This window comes from Peromyscus leucopus, unplaced genomic scaffold, assembly GCF_004664715.2.
Source record: "Peromyscus leucopus breed LL Stock unplaced genomic scaffold, UCI_PerLeu_2.1 scaffold_1371, whole genome shotgun sequence".
In the NCBI taxonomy this organism is placed as follows: Eukaryota; Metazoa; Chordata; class Mammalia; order Rodentia; family Cricetidae; genus Peromyscus; species Peromyscus leucopus.
This window is the reverse complement of record NW_023504525.1, coordinates 12,642-26,619: the sequence shown is the minus strand read 5'-3', so window position 1 is coordinate 26,619 and position 13,978 is coordinate 12,642. Positions and strand designations below refer to the sequence as shown.

Genomic DNA, 13,978 nt, shown 5'->3' with positions numbered 1-13,978 from the left:
AAAGAAAGAAAAAGAAAGAAAGAAAGAAAGAAAGAAAGAAAGGGAAGAAAGGAAGGAAGAAGGAAAGAGGGAAGGAAGGATGTATCTCTCAGGTGTTGGTGGTTCAAGCCTTTAATCCCAGCACCTGGAATGCAGAGGATAGCCTGAGCTATACAGAGAAACTATGTCTCAAATCGCCAAAAGAGTCTGTGTCAAATTGACATTAAATTAGTGAGCACAATACATAGCTGTGCTCCAGCTTGACACCATTAAGTGGAATCCCATAGGTAGAGCATATTTTTATGGTGCTAGAATGCAGCTGAGGGTCCTGAGTACACTTAAAGGGGGCTTTAACAGCCGACTAGAGCCTGAGTCTCTAAGACTACTCTCTTAGTATCTAAGCATAATTATTTAATGTCAAGTACACAAAGACAAGCAAACAAAAATCACTATGAAATAAGGTTTCTTTGTTGAATATGTGGACTACAGAATAAAAGGTAATATAGTCTACCATTTTTCATTTAATAGTATTTTAATATTTAATAGCAATAAGGAAAGTAACATTACAGTAGGGAGCACTTAAAAATCACTTGGTACTGGACTGCAGATTTCCCCCGTGGAGAAGTAAGGCCAGACAGGGTTTTTGAAGGTGCCAGGAGGGTACTTGTATATGAGGGAACACTTAGCAACATTCACAAAACTTAAACATCCCTCCTCACAATCAAGGAACACACCAACTCGGCCCAGTGGCTTCTCTATATAGTGCTGGAATACTGGGCATGTGGTGAGGAGGCTGTATTGATCACCCTCCTTCACACACACAAGAAGAAATGCACCTTCAGATTCAATCACTTGATTTCTATTCCTTAACAAGGAATCCTTACAGACCCCTACAGCCCAGTCCCAAGTGTCAGTCAAATCAATCTCCCAGTAATATTTCCCCAGGTTGAAGCTCTTTGATCTCCAGGAAGCAAAATAGCATCCAGCATAATCTGCAGATGTATCTTTACGGTGAGGTCTGAAGCTCAATCTTCTCATGGCATTAAAGAGGTTTATCTTGTGATGGATGATAGTTATGTTGGGCAAGGAAATGTGCACTGTGGGAAGAAACAACATTTAGGTAAAATGACCGTTTACATTTCTCAGGTGAGACAGGTTCAGAGTCTTCGAGATTTTAAAAAGAGAAGGCTAAGACCTGAGGTTAAATTTGGCTCAAATACACCAATGTCAAGGATTTCCACAAGAAAAGAGTGGTAGCATGCTGAAAAGTTTTTTGAAAATTTTAGATGCTGTAGAGGAGGGAGCCTCAGCCTGCTTCTGTTAAGTGACTTTTAATTACACCTGCCTAAGGGAAGATGTGTGCATTGTAGCAAGGGCCAGAGCAAAGGCTGTGCTCATGGATCTACATGAAAAGTTATTTTTATGTAGATATAAGTAGTGATAACTTCCATATTGGTGTTTTCATTTGCATCTAACTGAGCATATTTATACTCAAGGAGAATAAACATATGCTCTAGAAGTGGATCCCCAATGTATTAGTCCTCCTTTAACCTCTGGTTCCTCTGATACTCTTTCTCTGTGAGGTTACAACTGACTTTTAGATCTACAAGGGAATTTAGACACTGCCTCATGTCCTATCAATTTGTTTCATTTTCATTGCTCATGATACATGGCTTTGTCTGTTAAGTTACTTTATGATTTTTTTTGTTCCTTTGGTGATAGGGTCTTTGTATTTCTCCTAGACTGGCATAGAACTCAATATGTTGACCGGACTGTCCTCAAACTCATTGGCAGTCCTCCACACACTAGGATTTTGATGCTGGGATTACTAGTGCACACTCTTTATCTTGTGTTTTTTTTTAATCTATGGAGTAAAATGCAATGTAAGAAATTAATTTCTAACACATTGAAAGGAAAATAATCAAATATCTCCATCCCTGGCTACACTTGGTTTGAATTATACTGTCCAGAGTAAAATAACCATTCTACTCAATGAACAACTGATAGTCCCTTTTCTGCCACTATTACATACAACATGATATTAGTATGCATTTCTGTTCGTTGGTTTGTTTGTCAGATGACCATGTGATTCAATAACAATACAAAGTGACTTACCTATACATATTTCTGGGGAGTTAAAATATTTGTGTTTGCAAAGGTTATCTCATTACTGAAGGGTATACCTCTGGTCGTTTTATCAGTGGAGATACTCACCTTGGAACTGCTTGTAACTTTTGGTCAGTCCAGGGATGGGTAAGGCTTTGAGTTCTAGCTTAATAGCCTGAGGCATGCTCAGCTGCATTGACTCACTTCTGCAAGGAAAAGAAAATATTGAACATTGACCTCCGTGGTGCTAAAGATATCACACAGTGATTAGGAAAAACTTCATTCCAAGTTCAGCCAAACACCACAGGTTATACAAGCCTGACATCTTGACTTTAATCCTTGGAACCCTTGAGGGAAGGAGAAGTTGTCTCCTGAAAGTTATCCTCTGACTTGTACACATGTGCATGTACATGCACACACATTCACAAACACATAAAAGTAACAAAACAAAAGTATCCCAAAAATGTCACACTAAAACAATTGAGTATTTTCTATATAAAAGACATCTGCACTTTATAAGGCAACTTAGACAATTTTATAGCATATTTCAGGGTATCCTGACTTGCACTGATGGCTAAACTCACCTTCTGAACATGTCGTCCAAACCCTGCAAAGAAAACAAGAAAATCTTAGATATCTGAGAAATGAAATACAATGTTAGTTTCTAAAGTACATATAAATGTCAGTCACCATCACATCAATCTATTCTGATAATATATATTCATGTCTTAAGATGATACCAACCAAATAGATTAGCAGAACTCAAATTCTTGATGAAAGCAGACTAAAGAGTAATTTGAGAAGGACATGGTATCGACTGTACATTGCTTTTAAACCCCCACCTGGCTGCAAAGGTAACTTTCCGTGAGCTTCTCAACAAGCCATAGGGATACTTCAGCTAAGGATACTTCAAAAGGTTGGCCCCACTCCTGCATGGAGCTTCACATGTGTCTTTCAGAATTGCAGGGTTAGAGGCCTGAGCATTACTGTGAATTGCTAGGAATCATGTACTACCAAATAGGATCCTTTCTCAAAATGCCAACCTCCTCAAGGACTCTGAAAAACACAGTGCTCAAACAGAAGAAATTAAGCCATAGGTTACTTTAATATTGTGCACAATGTATAAGTAGAGGTAAAGAATGTTGGAAACAGAAATCACTGAATTTCAGTTTTCAGAAAAGCAAGGCACAAAAGCCAAAATTTAGGACATAATCCGTGGAGAATCTATGGACATAATTTCAAAAAGCTTGTTCTTTCAAGATTATTACAGAATTTTGTTTCCCCAGAAATTTCTGAAAAGGAAACTCCCTTAAAAAATCCATAGAACCGTGGATGCTATATATATAGCATGGAGGTCCCTAGGACGACTGTGGCTTATAATAAATTTCGGTTTTACTCAATTATTGAAAAAAAAATAGCCAAATGAATGGAAACACATGAACTATGAACCAAAGGCTGAGGGGCCTCCAGCTGGATCAGGCCCTCTGAATAGGTGTGACAGTTGATTGGCTTGATCAGTTTGGGAGGCAACTAGGCAGTGGGACCAAGTCCTGCGCTCATTGCATGAGTTGGCTGTTTGAAACCTGGAGCTTATGCAGGGACACTTGGCTCAGTCTGGGAGGAGGGGAGTGGACCTGCCTGGACTGAGTCTGCCAGGTTAATCGTAGTCCTCAGGGGAGGCTTTGCCCTGGAGGAGGTGGGAATGGGGTGTGGGCTGGGGGTAAGGGGAGGAGGTGGGAGGGGGGAAAATAGGGGAACCCGTGGCTGATATGTAGAACTGAATGGTATTGTAAAATAAAATAAATAAATTAAAAAAAATAAAAAAAAAAACAGAAAAAAATGCAGGATATAATGAAAGCTATCTTAGTAAAACAATCACCACTGTGGGACTAAGACAATAAAGCCTCTTCCTGCACTCCTCCATGCTCACCTGCAGCAGGACCACATATGGCTCCTGGGACATTGCCATCAGCTCCTGATACATTTCCCTTAGTTCTTTTCTCTTTTGGACCATCATGGCTTCACTTGTCCTGAGTTTCTCTAAAACACATCGACCTTCATTTCTCATAGACTCAATGTGTTTCTCTTCCTCTTCACAGAGGAGTGGATGTAGCTTTCTATACTCTGTCCTGATCATTTCTTCGTGAAAAGTCAAGTAGTCCTGAAGAAAAAAAGACATTCCCAATCATATTTGCAAAGTATTTCGTCCTCCCTCAATCCATCCTCTTATGCTTAAATTCCACAAATGACTTTTTAACTCTGATGCATATACTCTGATTGACTGTCTTCACACCTCAGAAAATATAAATGCCTTGCTTTCATTTATTTCTTCCTTATTAATTACATAGGCAATCCAACCCTAAGATGCATTTACACCTATATTACAGGTTCAGAGGTACCTGAAAAAAAGATTGATCATTCATATGTTCACAAAGTTATGAAACTCTGCATGTAGTAATTAGAATTCATGGTGTAGTCATAAAGTCTAACGCAGTGTGAAGAACCATAAGCAATTCACTCATTAGTCCCAGACTCTTCTGCCAGAGGCAGACCATTCTTCCCAAGAACAGGGACATATTATACACTCAAAATTACAGGTGAGCAGGACACATATTCCAAGTATCCTATCCTAGGCCTTAAATTCAAATCTTGAATGGCGAATTTTGAAAATACCTGCATTAGGCTGATTTCAAGCATGGTTCTCATACTCACCGTCCAAAGGGTTCTCATTCTGTTCTCTGCCTCTAAATTCTCTTGATTTTCTTGGACCATCTCCCATAAAGATGCCATTTGTTTCAAAAGTCTATTCTGTAAAAAAGCAATGAATATCAATTTTGAAAAATATAACTAATTGTCACAATTATTGTAGTGAAAGTACCAGAATCAAAATTATCCTTCATTTTATCCTTTTCATAACTATGAAATTTAGATTAGAACACAGAATTTGAAAATGCAGCTTCCCCTTTTGCTCAGGTATATTGTTAAATAATTCTGATTACATGCTTGGCTGTACCTGACTCCAATGTACTTTTCCTAATTTAGTCTCCAGTCTTAGACACTTTTAAAAGATATGAAGTTAGCATTGCTCTTTCCAGTGACCTGGGCATAATGTATCATAAAATACAAATGATCTTTACACTCATCGGTCCCCCAAAGTATGTTTACAGTCCTAGTCACCCTTTCTTCAGTAGATATTAAAAAAGTGCCACCATTCTGAAAACAGTGCATTCGTCATAATGAGGACCAGCATCTTCCTGTGGTTTGCTAAGCCTACCTCTCTCCAGCTTGCAAGTTCTCTCAGAAGCATCACTTACCATTTGATCCTCAGCAGCTGCTTCAATGGGACAGTGTCTGTGTCCTCTGTGCTCATAGGAGTTAGAGCAGAGTTGACAGAGGAAGATCCTGTTCTCAGCACAGAAGATCCTCTTAGTATCCTCGTGGGTCACACACTTTTGCTCCTCAGAGCTCAGGTCCTTCATGAGGCTGGCTTGTCTGACAATGGACACCAGCTTCTTCAAAACAATGTTGGTTCTCAAGTCCTTCTGAGATGGTTCCCTACACATAGGGCATTGGACAGGAGGTTGGATGTCTTCCCAGGAAAGGTGGAGGCAGGCTCGACAGAAGCTGTGACCACAGCTTATGGTGACTGGGTCTGTCAGGCAGCTCAGGCAGATGAAGCAGGTAAGTTCTTTCTGGAATGCTTGTGAGATATCTGACTCCATTTTTCTGAAGGAAGAAAAGCAGAATTGCTAATTAACAACCCCAGAGAAGCCAGAAACAGCAAACAAAAACTGATGCAAGTTGTGATTTAATTCTGTGTATGACAAAGCAGGCTTCATTTTTCAGGAACAAAAAATCAACATAGGTATAGGATTGCAGTTGCTGATCTTTCCTGTTTCACTCTTCTTGACAGAAATATAGATTAATCTGATGTCCTTCTGAGCCATTCCACCAGCATCTTTTTTGGAGACTCCAATCTAATTACTGTCTTGGTTGCTCGTCGGAGACATGCTTTCCAAGTGTTTATGAATAAATATACATTAGAGTGATCAAACTCCTTCAAGTCCACATGTTTGCCTTTCACTACAGACATAGGTAGGTTAAACACACCCTTCTTTGTTGGCTATTCAAGAAAACACTCCCTATTTCACATGGTCCCTAGTAAATGCTTTGCTTCATTTCTGATTTTAATATCTTAGTCCTTCACATCCTCCTGTCCCACCCATCGACACTTGAAGGCAACATTAGTTACTTGGCTTCTTTCTGATGTAAATAGTTACCAAGAATAAGAATTATGAAGGCTCATAGTTCAAGGATATGTCCATCATTGTGGGGGAAGAAATGGTAGCAGGAGCTTGAGGGAGCTAGTCTCATTGCATCCAAAATCAGCAAGAACAAATCAAAAAACACTTGCTGCTCAGCTGCTGTTCCCTTTCCCTTAGTTTGAGACCTCTAACCATGGAATATTCAAGTGACCTCATGAGCATTTAATGTGGATCTTACCAACCGTAGTGAATCTTTCCCACCCCAATAATCCTTCACAGACATTCACAGAGGTTTCCATATCTATCCTAAATCCCATCAAGTTGAATTCTAGGGTACTCTCTGTGGAAACTTGATTGTTTATCAAAGATACAGTTCCTGGCTTCAGTTTATGGAATGAACCTTGAGGCATAATGAGGCTCTCATGACTCTAGCAGAATTACCTATTTAATCAACAGGTACCCATTGTTCCTTCTCTTTGAAGATCTACACAAATAAAGAATCTTGGATTGACTGAGATAAACTTTCCCCAAATAACTTTAGCTTCTGTAGTCTGAAGCAGATGGAGTCCGTGGCTTTATCTGGTGGTCCTATTTACCTTGAAAATAATACTAATATTCATTGTCAAGATTATTTTAGAAAAAAAAAAAAAAAAAAAAAAAAAAAAAAAAAAAAACAACAACAAAAAAAGATTATTTTAGAAAAGAGATGGAGACTCCAATGCTGCCTTCCTTAACTTACATAATCACCCATTATTTGCAGCAGGAATCTTAAAGGTTCTTATTAATAAAATCAAACCTGAGGCGAGTTATTGGGGTCCATGCTGGTAGATCAGAGAGACAGAACAAGCCACAGCTATCTCACCTCACCGGATCCTCAGCTGGTCTTGTCTCCTCAGACTGGAGGCCTCTGATTCCTCATCCAGAATGGGTCTCAGCTGAATTACTGCTCAAAAGCCTGAATGCTTAACCAGCCAAAATCTTCTAGTTTCTGGTTCTCACGCCTTATATATCTTTCTGCTTTCTACCACCACTCCTGGTATTAAAGGCTGGCTTTCTGGGAATAAAGGTGTGTGTCACCATGCTTGGCTATTTCCAATGTGGCCTTGAATTCACAGAGATCTAGAGGGATTTCTATCTCTGGAATGCTAGGATTAAAGATGTGAGTGCCGCCGGGCGTTGGTGGCGCACGCCTTTAATCCCAGCACTCGGGAGGCAGAGCCAGGCGGATCTCTGTGAGTTCGAGGCCAGCCTGGGCTACCAAGTGAGCTCCAGGAAAGGCGCAAAGCTACACAGAGAAACCCTGTCTCGGGGGAAAAAAGATGTGAGTGCCACCATTTTCTAGCCTTTGTATCTAGTGGCTGTCTGTTCTCTGACACCAGATAAATTTATTAGAGTACACAACATTTTGGGGAACACAATACTACCACAATTATTGGTATTTTTTCTGTATATTAGATACTTCATTTTTTTTGAATGCCTAATGCCATTTATTGAAGGAGGGAGGAGGTCTTAAATATGGGCTTACAGCACAATGGGAGATTCCAGGAGGGCATAAATTTGCAACTGATGTTTTACAATCTTGCATCTAAGCTGTTAAAGCCCAATATGCAGGATATACACACAAGGAACTTCCCTTAAGCATTCAGGAGTGTGGAACATGGCAGGGAATTTGCATAGTGAGGATATCAAGGTCAACATCAGCAAGCCAGTCAACAGTTACCCAAAACGGGGGCCAGGGCCATACAGGCCTTTCAGTATAAAAATGAGCTTCTGATACTTCACTCCAAAATATTTTATAAATTCACAGAAATAATGAAAACTGCATGCAGAATTAAAAATTGCACCAGATTATAACCAGGATCTACTTTCCTGAATACAATATTGTGATTAGTTTTCTCTAATTAATCACATGTATACTTCCAACCTAGCAAATCAGCCATTAGAAGGAAGAGCCAGCTTTTCAAAGATGGTAAATTATTTTCAAGCATTATTTTACACTATGATATTTCCCTATAGTTTACAACAGAAAATACAAAAATATTTTCCTTTGCTAAATAATGAGTTTTCACTTTTATACATAATACTCATAGAATATATCTCTAAATACTAGTAGTTATCAAGCTATTCAGAGCAATTATTTTATATATTATACATGTAAAATTAATTTAGAGAAGTTGATCTCACATCTATGAACTACATACAGAAATACTCTATAAATATTCATAAAATTTAAGAAAGATCAAAATTGAAAGTTGGAACATCAGAGCAAGGAAAGACAGTGAGTCAATAAACTAAAAATATCTACACCTGTAAGTCACAGTATATTTACAAAGCAGAATGACAAAATGGGAGCAGAATCTCTTTTGATAAATAGGCAAATTTTAAGCATTTTTAAGCAGAAACCTCAGTTTGTTAATAAATTAAAATAGAAAACACCAACAACTTTCAATCTTAAATTGTGCACTCACCTAAGAAATAGTCTCTAGCCTCAGCAGATTTTTGTGGAGACACAGCAATGTTAAATCAGCTCTGGGATATGATCCTCAATGTGTGGAATTGACAGATCTAGCAGTCTATAGGCCAGAAGATATGGAGACTCACTCTGTCTGGTCTGGAGAAGAATGAATCTGTCTGACCCCTGGAGTGTCCTTATATACTCTCTAAAGACCACACCCACTTCCTCCCATGGTGCTTTTAATCTTGTTTGCTGTAGGTGAGCTCCTGTAAATAGCAGTATTCTAAATGGATGGAAGATTGATTTAACTCTATGGCCAGTATCCAAAAACATACCTCCACAACAAGATTTCCTGAGTTCCTGCTTAGATGGGTGTGGTAGCTCACACCTTTAATCCATAGAGTCCCAGAGGATGAGCTGCTGAAGCAAGAGGAGTTATACTTCAAGGCCTGCCTTGGATATATAGTGAGAACTTTTCTAAAAAAAAATAAATAAATAAAGATAAATTTTACTACAACATTTCACTGTTTCTAAATAATTTGTGGTGTGCTTATATTCTTGCTTTTTCTATTGTAATTTCACAGGTAATGATATCAATCTGTGATTTTAGCAAATATCAGCATTAAAAAATTCTCAAAAATTCTTCAGAAATTTGTTCAACTCATTTTTATCATATTTACCTCAACTGCGATTTCTTCGAGGTTCATCCCTTTCTCTACCCACTCAACTGTCTGTTCTTTTCTTTTTTTCTTTGTTTAATAAATACTTGGGGAAGCCAGGCTGTGGTGGCACATACATTCAATCCTAGCTTTCTGGAGGCAGAGGCAGGCAGATCTTTGTGAGTTAGAGACTAGCCTGATCTACAAAATAAATTCAAACTGTGTTCTAACAACACACAGAAAAACTAGTTCTGAATAAAAACATATTTGACTAGCTAAAATCCAAGTGTCTCTGATTTTTCTTGTGAGGGAATTTTCTTGATTGAATCATTTGAAGTGGAAGGCCGACCTAAACTCAGAACTTTTGAAGTTTGAGAATTCCCCTTAAATCTTAGCTGGTGGCAGCCTGTATAAAGGACATGGAAGAAGGAAAGTCTCTCATCTTTGTACTTTGACTTCTTGCTCTCATTCTCACTGGCAAGTTCATCCTATCACTGGTATTCGATTCTATTTTTGGAGGAGGATTTCAAAGTATACTGTAGACCAGCTGATACATCCAGCCTTTTAGACTGAAACACTGAGCGTCTCTCTCTCTCTCTCTCTCTCTCTCTCTCTCTCTCTCTCTCTCTCTCTCTCTCTCTCTCTCTCTCCCCTCTCTCTCTGTGTGTGTGTGTGTGTGCTCATATCCATTTAGTTTTGTTCCTGTAGATTCAAGGTGGTTGCTGCACTTATCTCTTGGGTTTTAGTTAACTCCACATGCAGTCAAATTGACAATAAGGAATAGCCATCAGAAGGGCTGAGCACTTGGTGTTGGATGATCAGTTAGGGAGCTTGTCCCTAATAGAGCCTAATATTTGCCTAGGGATGGGACTTCAAAATTTCCCACATTCATACCAACATATTCATTGTTCTGATCTTGTTCATGCAGCCATTTCTAGGAGAGAACGTTTCACAGCACACTTCCTGGTATTCTGGCTTTCACTATCTTTCTGACCCCTCTTCCACAATATTTCTGGAGCCATTGATGTAGGATACAGAGGTGTATGTTGGGGTTCAGATCCCCATGATCTCTTCATTTTTAGATTCTGCCCAATTGTGGTATTCTGTGAGTGTCTGCCTGTATGGCCAATCGATTCTTTTCTATGTTCTTGTAAATAAGCATAACTAGGTTTTAATTACTTGATCTGAAATCTAATGTATGGTTTAAATAGTAAATCAGATCAAGGATTAAATTGTTTCTGGGACTGAGATTTCAAGGAAATGATATGCATAACTACTAAGAGGACTGGCAGGAAAAAAATGTGCTTAGTATTATTTGTCATGCAAGGTGTCAACACTGAGATGTGTTTAGTATTTAGAGAGCACAAGGAAACATAATAGGTATCTTAACACAGTTTCTAAGGAGTGTGTAAAATAATGATGAGAAAAGTGATAATATGACATATAACTTACCCATTAAATACTGGCTGAGGGAACTGGAGTTGTCAGACTGGTGAAGATTTCCTGCATGTAAAGTTTATTTGAGTCTTCTAGCTATAAATATGGTTCAGATAAGGATTATTCCTAACTGGCATCAGAAAGATAGTGAGAGCCAGAATACCAGGAAGTGTGCTGTAAAACAATCTCTCCTAGAAATGGCTGTGTAGAAAAGACCAGGACAATGAACATGTTCATATGTAGACAAAGAAGTAGGCTGATTAGGGACAAGCTCCCAAACTGATCACCCAAAACAAAGTAGTTGGTCCTTCTGATGGCTATTCCTGTTTGCCAATTTGATTACATGAGTAATTAACCAAAGCACAAGGGATAAGTGTAGCAACCACCCTGAATCCAGAGGAACAAAACTAAATGAATATGGGCAAAGATGCAGAGGGGCCCAGGGAGCATTCAGTGGTTCAGTCTACAAGGCAGGCTGTATCAGCTGGTCTTGAGTATACTTTGGAATCCCCACAAAAAATATACCAGTGAAGGAATGAACTTGCTAGTGAGAGTGAGAGCAAGAGAACAAAAAGCAAAGATGTGAGAGTTTCCTTCTTCCATGTCCTTTATTTTGCTGCCACCAGCTACGATTTAAGGTTGATTCTCAAACCTCAAAATATTTGAGTTTAGGTGGGGCTTTCCACTTCAAATGATTCAATCAAGAAAATTCACAGCCTCTTGGGTTTTAGTTAACCAAACATGTTTTTTTTTCATCTTCTTTTGTTGTTTGTTTTGATTTTTATTTTTTTGGAAACAGGGTTTCTCTGTGGAGCATCAGAGCCTGTCATAGAACTCACTCTGTAGACCTGGCTAGCCTCAAACTTATAGAGATCTGCCTGCCTCTGCCTCCCGGATGCTAGGATTAAAGGCATGTGCCACCACTGTCCTTCTTCTCCATGTATTAAAAAAAAGAACATGGGTATAGAAAGGGGTTGAATCACAAAGAAATTGCTGTTGAGTTGAATATGATAAAAATGAATTCAATACATTCTCAAGAATTATTAAGAATATTTTATTGTTGATATTTTCTAAAGCAACTGATTGGTATCATTAAATGTTAAACTACAAAAGGAAAAGCAGAGGTTTCTATGTGAGTCCTGAGGAGGCAGTGTTTACTTCATGGCTCTTTGTCTCCAGAAGGATCTGCCTGCTTCCCCAGCTCTGGGTACAGGGCTCTCAACCATGCCACCATGATGGACCACAGTCCAGTGCTCCTGTTCAGTCAAAATACAAAGCACGAATCTGGAAGAAAAGTTCAATCTGGAAATATCAATGCTATGAAGAAAATTGGAGACATCATCCGGACATGTTTTGGACCTACATCATTGATGAACAATGGACACAATGGGAGGTATGGTGATGACCAAGGATGGCAATGCCGTTCTTTCAGAGATTCAAGTCTAGCATCCAGCAGACAAGTCCATGGTTGAAATTAGCAAGTCACAGGGTGAGTAGATTGGAGATGGGACCACATCAATCATTTTTCTTGCAGGAGAAATGCTTTCTGTGCCTGAGCACTTTATAGAGCAGCAGATGCACCCAACAGTGGTGATCAGCACTTACCACATGACACTGGCTGATATGATCAGCACTCTGAAGAAAATCAATACCCCATTGATGTCAATAACCATGATATAAGGCTGAACATCATCAATGGCTCTATTACTGCAAAAGTCTTCATTCGATGGTCCTCTTTGGCATGCAATATAGCCCTGGATGCTGTCAAGACTGTGCAGTTTGGAGAGACTGGCCTAAAGAAAATTGACATCAAGAAGTGTGCAAGAGTGGAAAAGATCCATGAGGGCATCATTGAAGACTCATGTGTTTTATGTGGAGTCATGATTAACAAGGATGTGACCCATTCACGAATGCACCACTATATCAAGAACCCTAAGATTGTGATACTGGATTCTTCTCTGGAGCACAAGAAAGGAGAAAGCCAGACTGACATTGATTTACTCAAGAGGAGGATTTCACCTGAATTCTGCAAAAGGAAGAAGAGAACATTCAGCAGTTGTGTGAGGACATTGTCCACCCGAAGCCTGGCATGGTCATCTCAGAGAAGGGCATCTCAGATTTAGCTCAGCACCACCTCATGCTGGCCCACGACACTGCCATTTGCAGAGTATGGAAGACAGACAATAATCACATTGCTAGAGACTGTGGAGCACAGATAGTAAGCAGATCAGAGGAACTGAGAGGAAAAGATGATGCTACAGGCACAGGCCTATTGGAAATCAAGAAAAATGGAAATGAATACTTCACATACCTCACTGAGTGCAAATACCCAAAGCCTGCACCATTCTTCTTGAAACCACCATGGGGATACTGTCAGAAGTAGAAAGCAACCTCTAGGATGCCATGCAAGTGTGCCAAAACATTCTTGTGGACCCTCAGTTGGTACCTGGTCATGGAGCCTCAGAGATGGTTGTGGCCCATGCCTTGACATAAAAATCTAAGGACATGATTGGTGTGGAACAATGGCCATATAGAGCTGTGGCCCAGAACAAAAAAGAAAACCAAATTATAAGCATAGCACAAAATATTTAGAAATAGTGTAATTTTTTTTTTTTTTTTTTGTTTTTTGAGACAGGGTTTCTCTGCGTAGCTTTGCGCCTTTCCCGGAGGTCACTTGGTAGCCCAGGCTGGCCTCGAACTCACAGAGATCCGCCTGGCTCTGCCTCCTGAGTGCTGGGATTAAAGGCGTGCGCCACCACCGCCCGGCCTTAAGTCAAGTTCTTATTGTATATCCTAGGCAGTCCTTGAACTAAAACACCTACTACTTCAGCAGCCCAAGCCCTAGGACTCTAGGATTAAAGGTGTGAGGTACCACACCCAGCTAAGCAGGAACTCAGGAAACCTTACTGTGGAGGTTTGCTAGTGAACATTGGCCAAAAAGTTAATTCAATCTTCTGTCCATTAAGAATAATGCTATTTACAAGGACTTACCTATTGGAAGCATTATTTAAAGCAACCATGGGAGGAAGTGGGCATGGTCTTTAGAGAGTATATAAGAACACTCCAGGGCCAGAAAT

General features: G+C 39.5%; 1 protein-coding gene and 1 pseudogene across 1 annotated transcript; one reads left to right on the top strand and one right to left on the bottom strand.

The window, feature by feature from the left end:
* Positions 1-558: 558 nt before the first annotated feature.
* On the bottom strand, positions 559-5,807 carry LOC114688393 (tripartite motif-containing protein 43-like). Its single transcript, XM_028862984.1, has 6 exons — positions 5,400-5,807; positions 4,798-4,893; positions 4,016-4,246; positions 2,670-2,692; positions 2,194-2,291; positions 559-1,076 (listed from the first exon to the last, which is right to left on the bottom strand). The coding sequence occupies exons 1-6, from the start codon at positions 5,805-5,807 to the stop codon at positions 559-561; spliced, it is 1,374 nt and encodes a 457-aa protein (XP_028718817.1).
* Positions 5,808-11,005: 5,198 nt separating this feature from the next.
* Positions 11,006-13,493, top strand: LOC119087134 (annotated as a pseudogene).
* Positions 13,494-13,978: the final 485 nt, after the last annotated feature.